Source organism: Podarcis melisellensis, assembly GCF_964234715.1.
Source record: "Podarcis melisellensis genome assembly, chromosome: 2".
In the NCBI taxonomy this organism is placed as follows: Eukaryota; Metazoa; Chordata; class Lepidosauria; order Squamata; family Lacertidae; genus Podarcis; species Podarcis melisellensis.
The window spans coordinates 64,968,754-64,994,334 of record NC_138529.1 but is presented as its reverse complement, the minus strand read 5'-3'; the positions used below and the strand labels follow the sequence as shown (position 1 = coordinate 64,994,334).

The 25,581-nt window shown below is 42.9% G+C and overlaps 1 protein-coding gene across 2 annotated transcripts in view; it reads left to right on the top strand.

Annotated features, from left to right (window-relative positions):
* The first annotated feature begins 5,312 nt into the window (after positions 1-5,312).
* Positions 5,313-25,581, top strand: part of ADAM19 (ADAM metallopeptidase domain 19) — a 53,703-nt gene continuing 33,434 nt past the window's right edge. For both annotated transcript variants that reach the window (XM_081901009.1, XM_081901008.1), the window contains exons 1-3: positions 5,313-6,174; positions 9,670-9,755; positions 13,225-13,295. In XM_081901009.1, coding sequence (XP_081757135.1) covers positions 6,069-6,174; positions 9,670-9,755; positions 13,225-13,295 — 263 coding nt within the window. In that variant the 5' untranslated portion in view covers positions 5,313-6,068. The remainder of the gene's footprint in view (positions 6,175-9,669; positions 9,756-13,224; positions 13,296-25,581) is intronic.

The following is a 25,581-nucleotide window of genomic DNA, read 5'->3' as shown; positions in this document are numbered from 1 at the left end:
ACTGCTGTTCCCTTCTGAAGATCCTCTCCGTGGTCGTGCAGGAACTTCTGGTTGTCCTCTTTTGTCTTGATTCTAACCTTCTTTCCTTTGTATTTAAAAGATAGGCCTTGTGGGAACTCCCACCTATAAGGTATTCCGTTGCCTCTCAAAAGTCTTGCTAGGTCAGTATAGATGGCCCTGAGATCCAGTAATTGTTTTGGTATATCCTTGTAAATTTCCGCTCTTCTATCCTGGATCTCAAGTAATTTATTAAAGTGAAGGTCAAGTATTTTGTCTCTCTCCTGTTTGGTCCTTAGGATAATCAGGCAGTCTCTTGGTCTGTCCTTCCTGGTGACACTTCCCAATCTAAATGCCGTTGTTATTTTAAAGTCTTCGTCCTCCTTTATTCCCCAGAATTTGGAAAATTCTACTGTCAAAAAACCAGTCAAATCTTCCTTTTCAAGCTCTGGGATAGAACGTAATCTTAAATTATTTTCCCGGTTTCTCAATTCCACCATAGACAGGTAGGCCTGCTGGTCACTGATGTGCTTATGTAGTGGCCTTACCTCTCCTTTCAATTCATCCACTTTTTGAATTGCTTGGTCGGCTTTTTCGTTCGCAGCTTCGGCCAATTTCCGATTCTCAGAAGTAGCGTCTTTTAGATTCCCAATTGCTTGTGAGTGCTGTGCCACTTGTTCAGATAGCTTTGTAATGGAGGATGTGGCTAAATCAATTTTTGCTGTTTGGTCATCAACCTTCTTATTTAAAATTGCAAATTGTTGTAGCATTTCCTTCAAAAGTACATCAGATCCACCTGCAGCCATATCCTCTATTGCTGGTTGTTCAGCTTCCTTTAGTTCAGCTGTTGTTGAAGGTTCAGTTCCCTTCAATTCAGCTACTGTTGGAAGTTCAGTTCCCTTCAGTACAGCAGGAACTGATGATCTACGTGACTGGGAAGTCAAAGTTGTTTGCACAAGCTGGCCTTTTGCTGCTTTCGCTTTTGCAGATCTTGTTTTCGGTTGGCCACTCATTCCCCACCTGTCTATGAGTCAAGGTCAAGCTGTCCAATGTTCCATGGGAAGGACAGACCTCAGTGTAGATAACCACAGCGGAGAGACAAAACAAAGTTAGTTCCCAAGAAGTTGTAAATCCCAGTCTCCACTAGAGGGAGTTCAGTTAGAGGGAGTACAATTGGAGTTCAGGAGAGAAGGAAAAAAGTTTGGTCGCCATTAAAGTTCCTGCGGCTAAATAGTTTACCAATAGTCCTTAAAACATTTTTTCCACAAGCAGAGCCCTTCCAAAATTGCCACAAATGTCACCTCCCTAGGCGCAGGATACAGTTACTTAGTTATGTAATCCAGAGTTGCCTCTATGTATCTATTTCAATTTTATAAATTGTATCCGCAAAAGACATTCTTTTCCCCTGCCATCCCGAGGCTGGGTTTTAAACTTTAAAGTCCACCAAAGGAGAAGGTTCCACACTGTAGAGTAAATTAATTTAAAAAAAAAACCTTGCCTTTCATTTCAATCCTCAGTTCTGTCAGACGCATAATACTTCCACTTTTAAAATCCTTTTCTACTGCTTCCAGCCTGTCAGTTCCTTTGCCTTTGATCTGTAAGCTTTGCCGGGAGACGGACTTCCTCTTTTTCGTCTCCCGCTTTCAGCCGAATTTCTAAGTTTGTAAATCCAAAATAGAGTAACACTTACTCACGAGTAGATGATTTAGAATCCAATGGTTGAGGAAGAAAGGTCGGCGCTCATCGGCAGCAGCCGCGCGGCTTCGCTCCCGCAGAAAGAGCGATGAACTCTCAGCACCGCTTCCCCTCTGCGCTTCCGGAACCCCTTACGGGGTCCCTTCTTCGTTTCGGGGGTCGCTCCAGGTGCCCGCTGAGTCCCACGGCCACGAGCTCACTCTGCTCGTGGTTTTTCTCGATGGATCGTCGCTGAGCCGTAGCGGACGATCCTTTTCTGCGGAGCCCCTCTTTAGAGACTAAAGAGGACCGCCATTGCCATTTCGCGCCGCCTCCGGAAGTCCCGAAAAACTAACACATTTCTTATGGCAAAAGTTACTGAGGGAGAACCCACTTTTTCAGCTTCATAGGCTATCTATCTATCTATATCTATCTATCTATCTATCTATCTATCTATCTATCTATCTATATCTATCTATCATCTATCTATCTATCTATATCTATCTATCATCTATCTATCTATCTATCTATCTATCTATATCTATCTATCTATCTATCTATCTATCTATCATCTATCATCTATCTATCATCTATCTATCTATCTATCTATCTATCTATCTATCTATCTATCTATCTATCTATCATCTATCTATCATCTATATTCATCTATATCTATCTATCGTCTATCTATCATCTATCTATCTATCTATCTATCTATCTATCTATCTATCTATCTATCTATCTATCTATATCTATCTATCATCTATCTACCTTATCAGGCGCCTGTAGGGTTTCTTTCCCCTACTGAAAGACACTTTCTATTGCAGCCAGTGGAATAGGCTGCAGTGTGCGTGCATGTGTATGCTCATGCTACACATTTGGAAATGTGCTGACAGACCCCAAAAGGTAGGTGATCCCTGAAAAGCATACATGTGTACAAGATAAACACAGTGTTCGTTTGAAACAAAAGTAAAAGTTAATAAAATAACTTCCTTAAATTTGCTGCCTGAGATGAAAGACAAACTCGTTCCTACCTCCACCCCCTACTCCATGTAGAAAAATCTAATGGACTTGCAGTTGAATCTTACTTCAACACTAGCAGCCAAGCAGCATCCTCTACCATACCTAAGAGTACAGTAATACCTCAGGTTACATACACTTCAGGTTACATACTCTTCAGGTTACAGACTCCGCTAAACCAGAAACAGTGCTTCAGATTAAGAACTTTGCTTCAGGATGAGAACAAAAATCGTGCTCCGGCGGCGTGGCAGCAGCAGGAGGCCCCATTAGCTAAAGTGGTCTTCAGGTTAAGAACAGTTTCAGGTTAAGTATGGACCTCTGGAACGAATTAAGTACTTAACCTGAGGTACCACTGTACTGGCTAGCTTAGGGGTGTTGAACAGACCACATAGCATATACTAAGCTCTGCCCCCCCCAGGGCTTTGCTACTTCTTCCTGCCCCCTCAGCATCCATCTGCCTTAAAAGGAGACCATCCTACTAGTGGCAGGGCCATGATGCCATCCCTGAATAACAACCTCAAAACACTGAGAGAAGCTGAAGCTTAGAACAAAGCAGAAAAATCATTATTTCCAGACAGTGTATTTTTCCTTTAAATAAATTCCTTATTTTCCCACCTGGCTGATTTATTGGTATATGGTCAAAAGATCAATAGATACCACCTGCAAACTGCTGCTCTTTGAATCTTGCACCTCATTGCTTTCATATATATACAGTGCCACTTTAACTACACATGTACAAATGCAGAAGTCTTTATAGAAGGAAAGATCAATACTATTCTTAAGAGGCTGAGCAGCAAATTAGGAGGGTTCCTCCCTCACCCGTCTCTTGAGATTTCTATAAAAGCATTGATAAAGCAAACAGCTAAATTGATCCTCCCTCCTCTGATCTTTTTTTTTTTTTAAAAAAAAATACATGAAAGTAAACCCCATTTATTTCAGTGGAGCTTCATTCCATGCTTAGGACTGTGGTCTTCTTCCTTTCATTTTGTCCCTTTTCAATTAATGGTTTTGAGTCCCAAATGGACTGGGATGTATTTATTTCCTTATACAGTATTTATATCTCACCTTCCTTCCATCATGGAGCAACTGTACACAGAATCATAGAGTTGGAAGGGACCCCAAGGGTCATCTAGTCCAACCCCCTGCAATGCAGGAATCTCAACTAAAGCATCCAAGACAGACGGCCATCCAACCTCTGCTTAAAAACCTCCAAGGAAGGCACTGACCAGACCCAGAGTTGCTTAGGTTCAGCAAGATGGGTGGCCTCATGCCGTTTCCCTTTTTCCTTACTGGTCACTATGGAGAGTGACTTGTTGTTGTTGTTGCTGTTTAGTCGTTTAGTCGTGTCCGACTCTTCATGACCCCATGGACCAGAGCACACCAGGCACTCCTGTCTTCCACTGCCTCCCGCAGTTTGGTCAGGCTCATGTTGGTAGCTTCGAGAACACTATCCAACCATCTCGTCCTTTGTCATCCCCTTCTCCTTGTGCCCTCCATCTTTCCCAACATCAGGTTCTTTCCCAGGGAGTCTTCTCTTCTCATGAGGTGGCCAAAGTATTGGAGCCTCGGCTTCACAATCTGTCCTTCCAGTGAGCACTCAGGGTTGATTTCCTTAAGAATGGATAGGTTTGATCTTCTTACAGTCCATGGGACTCTCAAGAGTCTCCTCTAGCACCATAATTCAAAAGCATCAATTCTTCGGCGATCAGCCTTCTTTATGGTCCAGCTCTCACTTCCATACATCACTACTGGGAAAACCATGACTTTAACTATACGGACCTTTGTTGGCAAGGTGATGTCTCTGCTTTTTAAGATGCTGTCTAGGTTTGTCATTGCTTTTCTCCCAAGAAGCAGGCATCTTTTAATTTCGTAGTAGCTCTTGCCTATCCTTCCTCTTTCTGCTGTTTGGATTACTGTCACTTTGTCCGTGGTTACTGATGTTCAGAGGAGGTACGCTTACTTGGGGCTCCATGAACATAGGGGGACTTACTTCTCTGTAAACTGTATAGGCTTGTATGGGCACTTTCCATCCCTTATAATATCACAGAATGGTGTTGCTGGGATAAATCAGTACAGCCGTCCCCCTTGTTTTACTCTCTTTCTGTGGGTGAGGGTTTTCAGGGTCTACTTACTCAGAAGTAGTAGTAGTAGTAGTAGTAGTAGTAATAATAATAATAATAATTTATTTATTTATTTATTCCCCAACCTTTTGACTGGGTTTCCCCAGCCACTCTGGGCGGCTTCCAACAAAAGATTAAAAATACATTAAAACATCAGTCATTAAAAACTTTCCCTAACAAGTAAGTCCTACTGAGTTCAATTAGAGGTACTCCAAGGTAAGAGCACATAGGACTGCAGTCTGAATGCATTGTTACCTTTTAAAAATAACTTTTCTGTGTTGCTTTATGCATAACTTAAGCTGCCTTGAGAGTGGAAAGGAGAGCAACCTCCACCCCCTTGCAAACAAGCGAAGAAGGCAGACTATATCCCCTTCGTCTTCACCGCATACTAGTCCAGTGATTTACTGGAGAAACCATTTTAAATGTATTTGATTGCTTAAATGCATTTGGCTTAAAAATAGCTGGCACAAGGAATGGAGAGTGTAAGATTTGAATCTGCCTGGACTCTGAAGCCACACAACCGCGTCCGTTTGGGCTGCTCCAGCTCTTGATTTTGCCACTAGAGGGCGAATGAACAGATCTAAGTCGAGATGCATCTTTAATACAGATGCCTCGTGGGAAGGTAACTGTTCGTTAAGAAATGCCCCAACCCTGTTCTGCGTCTGGAGATGCGCACGGCGTGCGTTTTCTTCCAAGGAGGCTGACGGTGCATGCACCCTGATCTCTTTACTGCTTATCAAATTAATGCCTGTGAGCTTATAACTGTCTGATTGCTGAACGACCCCTCAAGCTTTTAAGTCATACATTTCAGAATCCGAAGGAGCTCCTGAAATAAATACAACTAGCGCTGAAATTTACTGCACACACCGCCGGTAGGTTCGCAGACAAAGGAGTAACAGGAACAAGCTCTCGCTATAATTTCAGGCGGGCTGCAAGGACAGACAGATTGCCTTTCTCACCACCTCCCGCTATGCTTTCTTAAAGGCTCCTCGTCAGATAATAATGGTTGGACGGATCCTGCGTTTTGCTGCTGCTGCGACGTCACCGGCCAACATCTGTCTTGGAATAGGAATGATGGCTTCCGTGATGGGCGGGATTTGAAAGCTGGTCTTTTTTTTTTAAGCCACTATTTCATGTGCCTACCAAGGCATTGCAAAAGCGGAGGCTTCTGTACCAAGCCAAATGCAGCAGCAGCATCAAGAACCACCAGCAGCTATGACATCTCCATCTCTATGAAACGTGCCTTCTCTGCAGACCATGGGAGGGATCATTTGCGGTGCTGCAAAAGGAGACTTGATTTATTCTATTTCCATCATCTTGCTTTGGCTAAGGCAGTTGCCGGCTGAGGAGTCAGACTGGGCAGGTAAGTGTTTGGATCACTGTGCAGGAGGGCAGGATAAAAAGTGGGAACAGTTTTACCAAGGGGGGTGGGAGAGAGAGAGAGACAACGCTCTGATTAAGGCTGCAATCTTCAACCCACTTACCTAGGAGTAAATTCCACTGAATTTAACAGTACTTACTTCTGAGTATACATGGGATTGTGCTGTAATGCATAATCCACCAAACGACTGTAACTGAGATATGAGAGGAGATCTTGCAAACCTTCATTTTAAACAGCACATTTACCTCTTGGTATATGCAATACTTGCATGAAAGGATGGATGCTTAGCTGGGAGCACACCTGAGCAGAAAAGCACTTTCAGCACTTTTGATAAGAAAATGCTAAATGCACCAGATTGCTGTGAACATAAACCATAGGTGTAGAAGATGCTGCCTCCTCCCTCCCTCCCTTTAAGCCATGAAGCTCTAATTCAGAAGCAACAAATTTGTTTAAGAAAGGCTGTTCAACAGGTATGCCCATGGGAGTGGTTATAGAAATAGAACTGCAGATTTTCCATTTCTTCTTACCACAGTCCTAGGTTGGTAGGACCAGAAGGGGTACTGAATGGCAGCTGTGCAGCCCCACAGTTGAACTAAATGCAGAAGTCTTTAATTGTAGACTTGTCACAGGGGTCAAAAACATTCTGTCAGTCATAATGCCACCCATGCATAAGAGAGCTGCTTACTTGCAATGCATAGGCTTCATTAACATCTCAGCTGTAAAGTAAGTTTCTAGTCCTCATGAGAACAAAGTAGTGTGGAAACCTGACGGTAGTGTGTTAGAGAGCAAGCTTCTAATATGTGCTGAATGCTTCTACCCCTGAAACACTTGCTTATTTAATTGCTTGAATTGCTTAAGCATTGCAACACACACACACAAACACACACCACTTGATCTAGGAGGCCATACAATCTGAGTTGAAAGGAGTGGAGGGAAAGTAATTTAATGTGTCTGAGGTTTTCTGCTATATGAACCTGTTATTAATTGTTCCTTTAAAATTCAGAAGGAAATAATTTGAAACCTTTTTAACCTTCGGGAATGCCTATATTGCTTACAGAACAGTGGCAGATTAATTAAGAGCTCGTGACATTAATCATATTTGCCAAGTTATTGCTTTGTACAATTAAATGCACAGAAGATTGTTTTGAACTACAGTGAACTTTCATGAATATTCAATAAAGAAAAATGCATCTGCTCTTCGAAACGAAGGAAATGCAGGACCTAAATGCAAGGCAAAAACTGGCAGTTAAATGTACAGACACCCAAATTTCTAATCCCTCAGATTTCTAATCCTTCAAATCTGCCTAGTTTCTGCATACTGCTTTCTAATCCAGAGTGGATTAGGTTGAATCTGTTCTTTTGGATTTGGAGATCACTGATTGGCCAGTCCTTGTGATAATATTATGCTATGACCATCCCCTCTTCAGACCAGAGGGGTGCGCAACATTAATTGCCTGAACCTTGTGGTCATTTTATTATGTCAGACTTCTACCCTTCTCCGACCAGCTATTTTTTTTTTAGGTTTTACACTTTTTAGAAAAGAGCTAACTAGGTATTTTATTAGGTGAACATGCTAAGCATTTATCCAGGATAGGGGGAAGGGAGCATGGACATCCTTCTGGAAGTATGTGGGGAAGAATGAACAGGAAAAGGCAATTGGATCCTGGGGGAGGGATGCAACTTCATACATCCTGCTTCTGGCTTCCACTTAGCAGGACCAGCTAGTTGAATATGGCCCAGGGTTCCTCCAGATGATGCATTTATTGAGCAAAGTTTGCATGGAGGTTATACAAAGTTTACTCTTTATTGAGCATTCATCCAGATTTGTTTGCGGGGAGGTTATACATCTTTCTGTCAATCACATGTTACCCCACACTTTTTAGTACATTTTCCTAACTGCAAGAAGTTTTGCTTTTTTTTAAAGAAAGGGGTGGGGGAAGTGGATTCATTGAGCCCTATGAATTGCATAATCTTAAATCTCCAATATCCAACTGAATCCTTCCCACAAAATAGAGGCCAACTCACTCAATATAATGCAGTATCTTTATAGAAGGAAAGGAGTGGGAAGTGCAGAGTTCACAACACAGTCAATCCCTTTCCCCGTCCAAACTCCACTTCACAGATGCATGAAGTATGCACTCTCATGTTTACTCTTTTTTGTCCTCACTAGGGCAAAACACTGCCCCTCTGAAGGTAGCCCTCTCAAGACAACACCAAGGTTGCAGGTTCAATCGCTGTATGGGACAGCTACATAGTTCTGCATTGCTGGTGGTTGGACTAGATTATCCTTAGACTCACTTCCAACTTGACCATTCTGGAACTGGACAGCTACTTTCATAGTAACAGAGCAATCTAGACCCCCCCTTTTGGCTTGGATCAGATGGAAACGTCCCCCCCACAAAGCTCTCACAGTCAAGGCAGCCTCCTCATTGGTGAAGTGAAAACATCAGACTTCCTTTTCCAGCCATCAAATATGTGGCTGAGGATTAAAGCCAAATAGTAGGATACCTGTTGGCTGGAGCCATCAGAAAGAGCTGAAATGGGACACTTGAAGGTTTGGAGAGGTCAGGCTTGACCTGACAAATCCACTGGATCCCAAATTGGTCCCTCTGCTACCACATAATTGCATCGGACCTGTTCCCTGTGCCATTCTGGAGTTGGTGCAATGATCAGCACTGATCATCCGCTTTCTGCCCACTCCACTCCACTGTCTGCCACAAATCCTCACCATAGTCATAGTCTTCCATTGCACCAGAAGCAGTTTAGTCATGCTGGACACATGACCTGGAAAGCTGTCTGTGGACAAATGCCGAGATGGCCTGAAGCGAGATGAGCGCCACACCCCAAAATCACCTTTGACTGGATTTAACCATCCAAGGGTCCTTTACCTTTTACCTTACCCCAAATATAGCAATCTGTGGTCAGCTACTATATGCCTTAACATGTCTATAAAGCTCTCTGTGAGTTAATGTGGGAGGAGGGAGTGTGGTTCAAGGAAAAATTAACCTGATTTGCTGTGTGGTGCTTTGTTGCACTTATATCAGCTCTATGACCCCGATTGGCTTGACTATGTAGCCAGGAAAAGGAGAAACCATTAAAAAAAACATGTGCCAAATCAGCTACAATGACAGCAATGAACCCAGGTGAAATGATGCCCCAAATGCTTTTTTTGGGGGGGGTGTATTATCCACAAAAATCCAACTCAGTCTAGTCTCTCCATGCCAAGAAGCCAGCATTATACTTGTGAAACAGAGAACGGAATTAGTGAGAAAAGTGGTTGATGAATCTGCTCTCAAGAACAAAGGCTGCTTTTGACTGGCAAAAAGACTTGTCTGGGTTTGTAAAAGACACGGTTGGCTATTTGGATAGGTACAGTAGGATGTTAGTGGGGGTTCCCCCTCCCCTGTGTGCTGATTTTCTCCTATGACCTTTCAGAGTTCAGACTGGGGCTTTGAACAGTTATTTATGTTTCCTCAGGGACATGGAATGCAGTCCACTCCCAGGTGCACCATGAAATCATAATACCTCAGTGGCGATCAGATGGAAGCTCTGGCAATGATAAGGTAGGTTGCTCAGCCACAATAACAGGAAACGAGCTGTGCTTTCTCGTCCCTTTCAAATAACCATTATCCTCCTGATACGATCATTGGTGGGAATTATATAGCAGTGACAGTCTGGCTGTGAAGTGCCTTGTAAAATCTGCCTAAGCTGGATAAACTCATATACCCATTATCAATACCAAGAGGGATGAAGGAAGCTGTCTTATACTGAGTCAGACCTTTGGTCTATCTAGCTCAATCAATATTGTCTATGCTGACTGGGAGTGGCTCTCTAGGATTTCAGATTCCAATAGTTTTTGCCAGTTCCACCTGGAGGTGCCAGGGATTGAATCTGGAACCTTCTGCAGGCAAAGCAGATGCTCTGCCACTGAACTTTGACTCTTCCTCCTCACATATGAGTGTATGTGTGAAGATGTTCTGTGGCCTTTTGAGTCATCATCTGGCAAGAGCGTCAAAACTAAATGAATACTGGAATTAACAAACCTAACTTAGTCATGTTCTTTAATTAAAATTAGTCTGCTCTGAGTAAAAATTCCTTGAATACCACCCTCAGAATTTAGAAATTCCAGAATTCATTACATTTTACTATGTTGCAGAGGGAATTGTATCTGCTGGTGTCACTAGCAAATTGCTTTTAAATATGGTTCTGGCAGAGGAGCATCTGGCCTTAAGTACTATTTGTGCTAATGGAGAAAGTATTTTTTTTTTTTTTAGAACGAGTGGTCTTTTGTGTATTGCAAGTGCCTTTTTGTGATTATGTTTTCTTAGTGCCTCTTGCTGCTACCCTTAGATCCTTTATCACCACTAGTGATAAAGGGCTTTTTGGTATGGGGCCTGGGGAAAAGAGTGTGATAGCCTTATCAGGGTTTATATTAGTTAGTGCATCAGTTCTGTTCGCCCATCCTGCTAAGTAGGCCACTCATCTTGTAAAGATGAGTAAGCAAGACATAAGACTGTGTGATTTGCTGAAGACAATTTCAAACCACTGGGTTGATCCGTCTGGTTCTCAAAAGGCTTGGAAGCAGCTTGTAAGTCCCCCCACACTAGAGCATCTGTAGCCCCTCTAGTCACATGAGGATACCATGCTGTGAACTAGCCTACACAAAGAGGCAACAGTTCTCAAGACTGCAGCAGCTGGAAAAGCTGAAGCTGTGGCTGCAGAAATGCCTGCCAACTTTTTCTGTGTACAGCCGAATTCTCACTGATGCTTCCCCTTTCCCCCTTGGTTGTGGTACCATGTGGTTCCTTGTATGATGCACAGAAATCAGATTCTGTATGCTTGGCATTGGATATAGTCAATAGTGCTGTTCATCTTCCACCTGCTCCAAGCCAACATTGGGAGTTTCTCCAACTTCAATCCAGTTAAGAACATAGGAAGCTGCCTTTTACCAAGACAGACCATGGGTCCCTCTCGCTCAAGACTGTCCACACTGACAGGCAGTGGCTGTCCAGGGTTTTAGGCAAGGAACACTTCCGGTCCTGCCTGGAGATGCAGGAGATTGAAGCTGGCACCTACTGTGTGCAAAGCAGATGCTCTCCCATTGAGCCACAGCCCTTCCCCGGTTATTTCCTACAAAAATGTCACAGATGTGCAGCAGAATTATCTGAGGAGCTCAGCTAGTTGTTGTTGGCCGTCTCTGTTTTGGCTGTGTGGAAGCACCAGACAGATGGGAAGCAGAGATTTAATCAAAGCAAGCATCAGTTTTCCTCTACTGCTATGTGTGTGGCCATGCAAATGTGCTTTTGATCAAAGGGAAGGGCCAGCTCTGTGACCCATTTGCTATCAGATCCCTTGCAGAGTTGACGAAGAAGGATGTGGTAGGCCTCATGTGTCAATAAGGGCAAGAGGGCATTGCTATTTCTTTTTTGTCCTTCTCTCTTGCTTGGAACAAGTTGCTCAACAAAGAGATTGCACAGGCAACTCTCAAGCTGGGAACTGAACCCACATCTCCCGAGTCTCTGGCCTGCACATTAGCCACAAAGTGCTCTCTCCCTCCTCCTGCTCATGCAAGCTCTCAAAAATGTTCCTGAATGCTCTAAAATGAAATTGGAAAAATCGTTTAAAATTAGGCATGAGAAGGGGGGCACATCTGTTGCCACTATGAATAGTCAAGGACCGTGTTGATATATGAATAGGAAAAGAGGATGGTGTTCTCCATGGAAGTTGTAGCAACCATTAGTGTGTGTGTGTGTGTGTGTGTGTGTGTGTGTGTGTGTGTGTGTGTAAGCACTAGAAATGCAGAAGCTGGAGGCTATTTTGGTTGAACAATTTGCTGCTCAGTGTGGGCGAGGTTCCTTCATAGACCACACTTAGGATGGGAACATGTTTAACAGTGGTGCAATTTTGATTACTTGGGACAACCAACATTACTCACTTTCCTTCTTATTAACAGGCTGTGGTTTGTTTTTTTTATGAGGGTGCATGGGGGGAGGTGATAGCGATTTCCTGCCTCGTCCGCCTGCTCTGCCTTTGACACTTCAGCTATTATTTGCCAATTTCCACCTTGCAGCCTTTGTAAGCCACCACAAAGAATCATTAGCCAAGTTCCGCTTCTGAGAGAACATACTGTAATATCCATAGTAGGGTTGGAAGGGAACCCAAGCGATATCTCGTCCAACCCCCTACAATGCAGGAACCACAGCTAAAGAATTCCTGACAGAGGGCCACCCGACCCCCAATGAAGGAGGGTGGGTGGGTGTTAGATAGGCATTATTAGGGTCTGCATCATTCCCAATCAGCCAATGATTTCTAAAACTTTGTTGTATTGTGTTTTGCTTGTTCTTTGAATCAGTCTTGAATAGTAATGTCTTGACCAACCAACATCTCAGCGGCATGCATCATGCACAAATCTGCAAGTTCCTGTCAACCGCACAATGGCTATGTCATGTCTTCACAGCTGCAAGCAGTACACATGTGCCCATTGGTGGGAATCATGAGTGGGGATAGTGCTGTTGCACTCACGTTCTGCTTTTGGACTTCTCGTAGGCTGGCCACTGTGAGAACAGAATGCTGGACTAGACGGGCCATTGGCCTGATCCAGTAAATGCTTCATATGTTCTTATCCACTCTCTAGTCCTGCTTTTCCTTTACATTCAAGTCAGTCCATTCAGTACAGCTGCACTGGAGCCCAGGAAGGGAATTTTAATTCTGCGTTCATCACGGTTTGCTCCAGATATAGTTTGCCAGTGTTCTTCTCTGGTTGTGTTATGGTCTGGTATACCACTGTGGACCAATAAGCCTGCAATCCAGTTGCAACCTGGGAGTTGGTCTTATTGAACTCTGCTGGATTTGCTTCTAAGTAAACAGTCATAGCAACTGGGTTGTAAGCGATCTGCAGTCTACTGTTTGAGAATCAGTGAAATAAACTATTTGCTATTACAGTATTTATCAACTTTTGCTTAATATCTTGATTCTGTCGTAAGCCAGAAATGCAGAGTGTGTGTAAACCTATTGTTTCTGTGTTGTATGCAGCACCCACCCAGAGCAGAAGTAGAAATAACAGCTGAAGGAAGAAACTTCATCTTGGATGTTGAGAAGAATGAGTAAGTAACCTTGTACAAAAAGGCAGGGTACATTTAAATATACACTCCTGTTAATCTATTGTGTGAACTAAGCAGAGGTTATCCGCCATTTTGAACTCCAAACAGGGCACTCCAGTTCCTCTAATAAAAGTTCAGTTAGTGGAACATCTTCTGCTATGGTGTTGTATAGCTGTCAAAATGCAAAGGCAGAAGATGTTGAGCAAGCCTCCAAAAGAGACTTGTGAAACTCGTACACAAACAAACCACAAAAACTCTAGCTTGTTCCTGTTCATAGGCACTAGAAATGGGATTACGTAAATCAGAGGTAACGTCAGGCCCAGGGGTTATGTCCCTACAGGCATCTCTAGCTGGTCTGTGGGACTCTCCCTTTGCCATGCCACGCCCTTAGCCATCCTCAGAGCCTTCTTCAACTGCTTTTGTCTGGCTGGTTATGTGTCCTTGAACTGTAATTATTTGATTGATTGATTGATTGATTTCAATTTATATACTGCCCTATATCTGGACGTCTCAGGGCGGTTCACAGAATAAAATCAAAATATAAAACCACAAAATACAGAATCAAAATAAAAACAACAATAATCCAATAACCCCCCCCCCAAAAAAACCCCACATTTTAAAAGCCCACTTACTTGACTAGATTGAAGATGAAGAGGCGTGGGTGCAGAAACTTCTGGCTTTTGCATAGTTGGAATGTAGCCAATGCTATGAAGGTAAGAGTTATTGCTTTGCCCACTTTTGTCTTGAGATGATATGTGCCCCCCCCCTCGGAAGCTTGTTTACAAAAGAATGCCACCCTCAGGCTGGGAAAGGTTTGCCACCCGTGACATAATTTCATAGATAGAAGAAAGGCACTCGGCAAAAGAGAAGACTCTGCCCTATGCGAGAGAGGCCTAGTTGCTGCCATCCAGCCAAATAAAACAGAGGGCTCTGGTGGTGTTGGCAACTGTCAAGACACTGAAGTATAAGACATTTCCAAGTTTTTGTTATCATTTGCATTCTAGGCCAGTGGATCCCAATTAGCTAAGTATGGCGGACCCCCTATTTTTCAAAAGCCAAACCATGGACCACCTACTTTTGAAAATTTTGATATCTCTACGGTTGTTTTTGTAGGTGAATGGTGCCATGGACCCCCCCCCAGGTGGGTTTTCTGGACCTTCTGAGCTCCATGGACCACCAGTTGGGAACCACAGTTCTAGATCATTTCTAGATAAAGCCATGTTAATTGCATTAGCTGCAGAAGTTATAATTGTATGCAATATAACTTTCTCTGTGGGGACACCTACTCTATGGGATGACTTCCCCTTGGAGATGAGCCTAGGCACCAACTGTTGGGTGCTTCCAGTGTGCTTAGGAAACTTATCCATTATTTTAAAAATTGCAACCCCCCCAACAACTTACCTATTTCCTCAGACATTTCTAGGCTGTTTCTATACCAGTTTTTAGCACCCTGATTACTGTAACTAACGTTAATATTGGTTTTTTGGGGGGGTATGTTTTATGTTTTATGATTTATTGTTGTAAACTGCTTTGGTACTCTCCGGAATGAAAGACACTAGAAATAGTTTTATTTATAAGTAACTGTAATATAGGGGATGAGGGGGATGCTCATCATATTTGCAGAGGACAAATAGTAAATTTTGTAGTTTAGTCGTGTCCGACTCTTCGTGACCCCATGGACCAGAGCACGCCAGGCACTCCTGTCTTCCACTGCCTCCCGCAGTTTGGTCAAACTCATACTGGTAGCTTCAAGAACACTGTCCATCCATCTCATCCTCTGTCGTCCCCTTCTCCTTGTGCCCTCCATCTTTCCCAACATCAGGGTCTTTTCCAGGTAGTCTTTTCTTCTCATGAGGTGGCCAAAGTATCGGAGCCTCAGCTTCAGGATCTGTCCTTCCAGTGAGCACTCAGGGCTGATTTCCTTAAGAATGGATCAGTTTGATCTTCTTGCAGTCCACGATACTCTCAAGAGTCTCCTCCAGCACCATAATTCAAAAGCATCAATTCTTCGGCGATCAGCCTTCATTATGGTCCAGCTCTCACTTCCATACATCACTACTGGGAAAACCATAGCTTTAACTATACGGACCTTTGTCAGCAAGGTGATGTCTCTGCTTTTTAAGATGCTGTCTAGGTTTGTCATTGCTTTTCTCCCAAGAAGCAGGCGTCTTTTAATTTCGTGACTGCTGTCCACTATTGGAGAAACTGTTTTTCTGTTTCTATCTAATTATTCAGCTACCCAGAAGGAATTCCATTCCTCGGAAAGAAAGACTATTGCTACTTTAATTTGACTGGGTGCCTTTAATCACTTTAAGCACTTCTGGGTTCACAGGGCTGATGGATACACAGAATCACAAGGAAACGGTCTAAATGCTCTCAATCCTTTGCAGTTGATGTTGGTCCTGTGAAGAAAGCAGAGCTTGAGTCCTACAAATAGTCAGAGGCAGGCCTTTGTTAAAAAGTCTGCAGGCCTTCCCAACCCCTCCAGAAAAGATTTTGTCTTAATAGGCCAGACTGAAACCTTCTGAGAGCAGTCAGCCCGCCCTGAAATGCTACTTGCTAAACATGTTCCAACAGCTAAGGCGAGATAGGGGAAGAGAAATTGACACATCTTACATTGCTAAACACATGCTAGATTTGTGTTCAGCACAGCTTCTAATACAAACCATGAAACCGCATGCTTGCATTGGCTTTTGGAAAATGAGTAGAGTACCGTTAAATGTATTCAATATACCCTGTTATGAAGTCAGGCTGTAGCTGCACAACATGCTCTTTAATTGAGAAATCGGGTCCTCCCTTAAAGAGGGCACATGATGCGGTGAGACCTGGCAACCAAACCCTGTGTTGTGGGTAGGCATGATCGGATAGCCACAACACCCAACTGGTAGGTCCCTTGATGCAGGGTTTAATCAGGCCAATGGGACGTAGGTTAAACGGATCAAGGGACCTATATATACCTATATATACCCATAACTTCCTCTTTTGGTGCGTGCATCAGAACACCTGCCCACCTCTCCCTATTTTTAGGGTTTTGCACTTGACCTTGCTATGCCATCGTGTGTCGTCTGTCATTGGGACAGGGGCACAGCAGTAATTTTCCCCACTTGGCTGATTGGCTGGTGCCATTGGGGTTTCGCTTGCTGCGTAGCAAATCGTCACAACTTGTAAGGTTGCGGATAGGCTCTGGTTCAGGTGATAGGGATGGAGAGCGGTCTCGCCATCCCTATGTGAAGGGTATTCCGTTAAAGCAGTGTTTCCCAACCTTGGGCCTCCAGATGTTTTTGGCCTACAATTCCCATCATCCCTAGCTAGCAAGACCAGTGGTCAGGGATGATGGGAATTGTAGTTCAAAAACAGCTGGAGGCCCAAGGTTGGGAAACACTGCGTTAAAGGAATCCATGGACTCAATGGTTTGGTCAACCCCTGAGAGAGGGTTGTGCCCCTGCCTGAGTCCAGGGGGGCATTTGGGTGGTGGAGATAGCCTGTTCCCAGCTTTCCGCTTATGCAGGTGTTCATCCTAGACTACCTATGCTGGTGCCCTGAATCAACGCTACCTGCAATGATGCAGGGAGCTAGTCGAAGAAGAGCCTATGCAACCACTCACTTGCTGTAATCAATAAAGTTGTGGCCTAAACTCTGCCAAAACCAAAACCCAAATTTGAGTCTTGTCTGAATTTATTTAAGGGGGAGGTTTAAAGGTCTGAACATGCAAAAATCTGTTTCTGTGCTCCGAAGAATTGATTTGGGTCTGCAGCCTAACAGAAACAGGACTTTTGTCCAGTTTTTTTTACATTTCTGGTGTTTTGGGATTGTGTGGAATTGTGAAGGGAAAGCTATGAGTGGTGGAAGGGAATTGGCAGAAGCAGAGTCTCTTGAGCAAAACATTAGCAGTAGATTAACTCTGAGCATGATGACATAATTTCCAGGTGTCTCCTGGGAACCATGCTGTGCTATTTTCATCTAAGGCCCGCTCTCAACAGGCTAGCAAAACGGAACACATATATTGTGTTTACTTCCTGAGTTGGGCCCCTCATTCCTCTAAACACAGACCCGCACAGCCATTCAACTTTGCAAGGGGCTGCAGGAGAAAATGCACAGGGCTCATAGTTGTCTGTTATGTGTAATAAGTACAACTCCTCACTTGGCTACTGGTAGAGACTTTCGTCAAGTGCTCCAAACATAGAATGCTAGATCTTTGCCAGTATAATTTTTATACTAGTATATTTTTCTTTTCTTTGCTGGTTATTTGTTTTTAATCAATGCCCTTTTAAATGTGTTGTGGGAGGGGAATTATTGGTTTGTTGTTGTTCTTAATTTTATTATGGAGCTTATTTCCGAGTAGGTTTGTGTAGTATTGCACTGTTAGTGTTTTGAAGTAAGTTCAACACATACTTAAGCTTAGTTTCAGTACATCTGAGGATACTTTGAGTATGTTAGAAACTAACAATTTTTGTTTTGGTGGTGGTTATAGCTGGGATTGAGGAGATTCAAGCTCTATTTAATTCCACAGGAAGTTACTCTATTAGCTATTATCTCTGAATAGGTTCCCAGACACCTGGTGCAGCCCAATTGATTATTAAATGATCTGTCGAGATGCTTAAGCTCTGCAGCTGCAAAGCAGAAAATCCAAGGCAGATGGATCACAAAATAGATGGAGAGAGGTTCTAAGAATAACATTGGCCATAGTTCAGGAAGAACCTCACATGTAAACAGATTTGTTTTAAGCTTTGTGTGCATTTTTGAAAGAAAGACAGAATTCCCCTTTGGACGAAGATAGCAAGGTTGAAAATGTGACAAACATATAAGTAATTAATGACAAAAGACTATGCCTAAGAACTTGGCCCTTTGGATGAATAGGGTAATTTTTAGAAGCGAAAGCTGTACTGAAGAAGAAGAATATATTCTACTGCTAGTGAGGATCTTGTTTTAGAATGGAAGGTTGTTACTGGTAATCTAAAAACTTTCCTGTGTCACCTGTGTGGTTTGCTCCATTTTGCTTGACATGGAAGACATGGCATTTAATGGCGGCAATGAGCCTTGGCACAGGTTTGTTTAGAAAGGGCATTTGTAATTCAGGCTGGGAAGAATTCATTGTGATGGTAGCCAAGACATGCAGTCATTGGCTAGTTGACACAGAAAATGCTCTGGCTCTCAGCCCAGCTCAAATATCTAATTCTAGAATTACGGTACCTTGGAAAACAAAACTGACAAATCCACTGCACTGTTTCCATGTGTCAGGGCTAACAAGACCCCCCCCCCCACTGTTGCCTGAGATTCTGAGCTGCTGGATACAGGGTCACTTCCATTATAATTTCCTGCCTTATCTGGTTTCCTTTCCAGTGCTTGTTTAAGGAAACAGAAAACTGGAAACAAACGTGGCTGTTGTCTATTTCAGCTTTACGTAGGAAGGATTGCTGTGGGATTTTGCATAGGCGCTACACACACTGTGATTTGCTGGTAACTTCCTACACACGTAGGATATGAATGGGAACAAATGACAGAAGGCTTTGACCTCTTCTGCAGGTCTCTCGAAGAGTTTCTGAATGGTTGGAAAGCCAGGTCTCGCTCTGGGAGGGATTCCAGCTCATCTTCCTCTTGGAATGATGATTTCATTGTCAGAGGGCTAGGCAAGGAAGCTAGGTTATCTCTTCATTGACTCTAAACATTGCACAATTTCCCAGGCAGGAAGAAAGCTTCCTTCTCTCCTGTCCTCATTTTGCTTATTTTATAGGAAGATGTACAGGCAGTTTGACTGCAGCTTTACAGTTCTTTAATCTTTGGGGTTATAAGAGGGGAGACCTGCTTAGCTCGGCATAAGATGCTCCAGGAAGTATATACCGTATTTTTTGCTCTATAAGATGCACCAGACCATAAGACTCACCTAGTTTTTGGAGGAGGAAAACAAGGAAAAAATATTCTGAATCCCAGAAGCCAGAACAGCAAGAGGGATCCCTGCTTCTGGCTTCTGGGATAGCTGCGCAGTCTGCATTCGCTCCATAAGACGCACACACATTTCCCCTTACTTTTTAGGAGGGAAAAAGTGAGCAAAAAATATGGTACTTTCCAGAAGAGATGATATAAGCAGAATCCAAACCTTTGGCATCAGCAGCACTATGAACCCCTTTAAGCCCCACTTGAAAATACCTTCTTGTTTTAAAAACTTGTAGATTTATACATGCCACAAAGAAAAGTTGTGAGAAGAGCAAATTGCCCTATTTGCTCCCCTGTGACTTTTGGGCTTTGCATGCTTTGGGGCACATCTCATTGCCCATCAGCGTTAACTCTCCCCGGCAGTTCTGACACTTAGAGACAGCTTGGTTGAAACATAGTTGACCCGAGGAAGGACATAAGTGTTTGCAAATGACACTAAACCTTTTGCAAAGAAGAGAATCCTGAACAATTCATCTAAGGGCTGCTAGCTTGCATCATATTCCTGACTTGAGTCCCAAGAGAACTTATGAAGAAAGTGTGAAATGTAACTCCCAAAGTTCATAAGCCAACTAAAAACCTCAAGCTTTAATTATTTTACAGAATTTGAACATTTCCAATCCCATGTGATTCTGGAATTTAAAAAGCAGTTCATTACTGGCATATACTGCATGGGTGGGATGGTTTTGTTTTTCATAACAAATGGTGATTTCATGTTATTGGAGTAATGCGGCAGAGCAAAGTCAAATTATCACTCACTTGAAGGCATTTGTACTGCAGCCAAAAGGAATCACAGCAGTGTAGGAACTGGGATTTGGGTCCTAATCCAACAATGTATAAAGCATTGCTGAGAAATAAATCCTTTCTCTACTTCCAAGTGTTCTCGGCAAGCCATTTGGGCAGGTTTATTGTTTCATATTAAGAATTTGCTGTCAGTGGGCCTTGGCACATGTGATTTTGACCTCATTTTGACATACCCCTGTCAAAATCAGTGAATAGATATTGGATTTTGACTGTCATACTTGTATGCACTTATTCTTATTCTTATTATTCTTATTATTCTTATTCTTATTTTAAATGGCAGCAGTCTATTGAGGAAAGGATATGGTCAACCTAAGACAAATACATTATTCTTAAACAAAAATGCTGCTCCAGCTTGTTCAGATCACTAAGATGAAAAGTCCAGGATTTTTTATTTACACTTTAAAAAAAATAATTTTTATTAATTTTATTTTCTCAAAACAAATATCCAATATCATTGCTGAAGATACATTTTCCAATTTCCCCCCTCCCTGTTGACTTCCCTCAACTACCATTTCTGGTTTATTACATCAGATGATACATTCTGTTGTTTATTTACAATACTATGTTATCACATTGTTGTACTACTTGTTCTCTGTAAATAAAATTGTAAATGCTTATTTAAATCCTGCCAGCGAGACCATTTCCTTCTGTTGTTTCTGCAAATATATTGTAAAGGGTTCCCATTCTTTTCCAAAGTCACTATTGTCCTTTTCACGCAGTTTGTTGTCAGGATTTTTTATTTACATTTATCCCTTTATCCAGAAGGATGCTGATCCACTTGCACATAATATGGATAGCTTGACTGCTGTAGACCATGCATTGGTAACCTCAAGGCTGGATTACTGCAACGCACCCTCCCTGCAAAACAAATTTGACAAATAGAAACCAAATAATAGAGAATGATGTCTTAGATTTGACCTCTCTATGTTGTCTCTTATGCTCCATAACTTTTTCTGCAACTACTAGCATAAAGGGGCAATCCATCTTTCTTCCATCATGGGAGTCAACACTATATATACAGGGTTCCCAGGTGCTCTCCCAATATACATATATAGATGTTTATAAGTGCAAAGGACATGGACACATTCCCAGTTTGATGATGTCATAATAAAAAATAGCCGTTGTCAGGAATTACTGAGGTGGAGGAAGCTCCTGATCTGTTCCATTCACTTGCTTATTCCATTTATCCACTGGACTAACAAGCCAAGTCATCAATTACCCTTTCACATACTCTTATAATACTTTGTTTCCGTTGCTGTGAAAACTATGAATATACAGTATCATCTGCAGCAACAGTCCATATTGTTCAAAAGTATTTTTGTGGGTTTTACATTAGATTGAAGGTAAATTTCTCAAATTAATCCAGACCCTTGAATTCTAAAACTCAAAACCGTTTGTTTGTTTGTTTGTTTGTTTGTTTGTTTGTTCTTTTGTATATTTCAATTCTCACCTGCTTCCCTCTCCTTTCTCGTCCCGTCCCTGGAAGCTGCTCATAGTTTTTCAGTGAGGCTGATGTTATGACTTCTTATCAGTTTTTCTCTCTTGAGCTGTACTTTCTCTTTCCTGATTTGAAATTGTCCCCATTTACTCATTAATCTGTATTGCTGGATATCTTTAAATTATAGCTATGCTTCTGTCTTAGGTTGAAGACCTAGCCAGTGCTGACTGACATCATCTAGTGTGAATGAAAGCAAGACATGCAGTATTTTGTATCTCTTAGTTTCTGTTCATTGGAATTTCATCTTTTATTTCTCTCTTTGGACTTTGAACACATAGGAAACTTGGAGCCTACCTTATACCAAGTCAGATCATTGGTCCATCTAGCTTAATATTATCCACACTGATTGGTAGCAGCTCTTCAAGGTTTCAGGCCAAGAACATTCCCAGTCCTGCCTGGAGATCCTGGGGGTTGAATTTGGGGCTCTCTGGGGTGGTAGAGCACAAAGGATGCTCTACCGATGAACTATGGTTATGTTCTTCTGTGCTTTTTGTTCATCTCTTGGAACCAGAGGTAGGATAGCTCTTTTGGTGGGGTGAAACAACTTTCTCCAATGAGAGCAAAATGATGAAGTCAAGGATGGGTGTTGGAATGGTGCAGATACCAAGGAAGCCCATGCAGAGGGGACACCATTTGAGTTGTTCTTTAGGCATAAAAATATTCTGGGATGGTGCTGAGGGAATGTGCCTTTCCCTTCCTCAGTCCTTGCATCCCTCTGACCATGAGGGATAGCTCAGTCGGTAGAGCATAGGACTCTTAATCTCAGGGCTGTGGGTTTGGGTGGAAGGTTCCTGCACTGGAGGGGATTCGGACCAGATGATCCTCATGGTCCCTTCCAGCTATGGTTCTATGATGCCATGGAGGCATGTTGGAAAGTATGGATTTATCTCTCCATTCTGGTGGAGGCTTCAGTCGTGTAGGGGGCTGATGAAATCTCCAGAAGAACCACGCGACAAGGGAGCTGTGATGTATGTGCCTCTGTTCCCTTGTTGCCATTCGGATGACACAATGCTCTTTTCTAACCTAATTTCCATCTGCCTCATACATAAAATATTTGACACTCCCCACCCTATACCACAAAATAGAAGCCTCTTCACTGCAGGCACTTTCGCTGATCTGCCCCATGGTGTTAAGATGGAGGATTTGTTAGGAACAATGGTATCATTGACAGAGCGGAGCTGAGCCAAGAGGGCTTTGAATGGGGCTGGAACTGAGACTTTAAGACATCTGTACATTGTGGCTGTGGGCCAGGCCCTTGCTCACTCCTTGGATCTGACCCTGCTCCTGAGGTTTGCAGCTCAATGAAAACTGGCAGCAGCTGTCCACATACAGCCTGCATCTATACTTCAGCAGGAGGACATTCAAAACTGCAGGCAGCAGCAAGCAGCCTGCACCCACAGAAGTTATTCTTTCAAAGCAAATGCTGGGTGCATGCTATGTGGGTGTATCAAGGTCAGCTTTCACTTGGCTAGATCTGGGCCAGTTATTTTTTTCTTCTGGGTTAAGGCTGCAACCCTCCACATATTACCAATATAAAACGGGTTGTGTGTGCTCCAGCCGTTTCTGAAATCACATCAGCTTTGAAAAACAGTTCCAGTTTTGTTGTTAATCTTATCATCAGAAGCAGCTTCCTTTCTGAAGCACTGCAGATAGAATATGAGATTGAAGCCAACAGCTGGCAAAATGCTATCAGGGTTGGGCTGATGCACAAACCACGTTTTGAAATCACTGGCTGGTCAGTCTTTGTTAGAGAATAGAGCCTGATCTATGGTGCTGACACTGCTTTCCTGCCAGGTAGTCTGGATTGGGCTGATTTTTCACGACATTCACTGTCATAGTTAACTTGTATTCTTCTTTAGGGCCATTGCTTGTGATGCTCGAAAAATAATAACTGTCCTATTAGTCAGCAGAACCACTTAGTGATTTTCATCCCCTTGGCAGAAAAGAAACAAAAAGTGGTGTTTTTTTGGGGAGGGGGGGAGGAGGCAGAGAATCTGAACCAAGTGGCTCATATTACTTTATCACAAGAGAAACTTAGAGCCATTTCTGTACAGTATACTGGAAGTGCCTAAGGTCTGCAGTAAATGCATATGTGAGTTTTAATAGCAGAGGTACCGGTAATGAGGAAGCGTTTTGTATGTTGTGAGTTGCTTGGGAGTGATTTCTTGGGGGATCCATATTGGAGACGTGGCCACCCAGTGGCAGGTGGGACCAAAGCCAAAAGTGGGCAGAGGCACCCATCTCTCCCTCCCCACCTCTTTTTCTCTCTTTTGTTCTCTGTGCCCTCCTCTTGCTTTGGTTCTGTGGTGGGTGGAAAGAAAAGAAGCTTCTCCTTCTTCCTGACCAGCATGAAAACCCAACAGGTTGGGAAGTCATCACTGGGCAAGGGGATGGTATGGAAGAGGATGGAGCAGGGCTAAAGAGGAGAGGTCATGGCAGAAAGGCACTGGGACCTGCATCCAGTCCAGGGGTTGGCAGTTCCCCACTCCTGTTTCAGTAGGGGTGACAAATAGACATTTATTTATTTAGGCATTTCCAGAGCTTCACCTTCATCTAAAACATGGACGTCAGAGACCTGTCGTACATAAAAGTCAGTCCAAATCTCTACTATATATTTGCTTAAAGAACCAAAACAATAACACCTGAGAAATAATAAACCAACAACTATTCAATGAGCAAAAGTTAGAACTAATAGTTTGGAGTGAGATAAACCATGAGCCCAGGTTCACATGTAATGCTATGCAAACCTATGGAATAGTGTTGGGTCTCACGAGAACAGCACTAATGTGGCTGCAGTTTTTACTGGTGCTCATTCAGGCTAAGCCATGATTTGGCTTAGTGCCAATGTCTGAACCATGTCACAATCTTGTGTGTGTGTGTAACTTACAGCGCACAAAGAAAAATGTTTACCACAGCTGTTTGGGATATGAACACATTGATCAGCATTGCAGAAACCAGACCTTCCTCTTTCAAATAAATAATAACACATGCAAAAAGTTGGCCAAATGACCTCAGAATTACATTGCTGCTCATGTGTTAGATCGCCATTTCAATGTTTGGTTTTATTTTATGTTGGATTTAACTGTTGATCCCTGCCAGGCATTTGTTTAGTGTCCAATTAAGGATGTTTTATTTTTGTATTCATAATTGTGAAATGGTGTGGCTCATAGCCATTAAGTTAGCTTAACCCTGCTTATTTTGGGTCCATGGGTTTGACAATAAGAACATAAGAATTAGAAAGGTCTGCTTTTGTTTTTCAAAAAAATAGGGATTGCAAATAATCTCAAGACAACATAGGTTCCAGACAGTAGGGTGACCTCTGGAGGTGGGGAGTACACAGGTAGGGCTCCTTGACTGCGCCATGCACTTTCCCTCCTCTTAAATTCCTGATGTAAGAGCTGTTGTGCTGGATGGCCCATAGCCTCTAGCCATAGGAAAAATTAGAATCTGTGACTTGCCTTGTTTCAGGACTTAGCCCAATTTGTCACATGCTGGCCACATTTATACTTACCGGTAGGTCCTTCACATCTTGCCCATACTCGTTAACCACGGCATGACACATTTAGTGTTTACTGACATTTGTGTGGTAGGCTGACAAAAAATGGAAACCAGCAAGTTACAGTAACTGAAAATTTTCATTTTGAATATTTTTATCCTGGCTTTTTAAAAATAAAAATACCACATGATTACTTGTATTTTGACTTCTCTAGAGTAAGATTCCTCCTCAGGGCCAGGCTGGGTCATTTTGCTGCTTGAGGCAAAACCACCGCCCTCACTGTGCCCGGCCCCCACCTTGCCACTGGGCGCCTGCCACTTGCTGTGGCTTGGCACTCACTGCCCAGCACTTGCCACTGTTGAGTGCTCAACATGTCCACCATGGTGGCTGCACCCCAATCTCCCAGTGGGACATAACAGTTCTATTAAGCTGCACCTGATCTTCTTGGAATATACCGTATAAAGTGGAAATGGCAGGACTTTTAGAGCGATGGTATCTCAGTTGTTCTTGGGGCCCTTGTAAATACCCACCCTCCGGAGTTAGCCTTGACCACAATAATATTA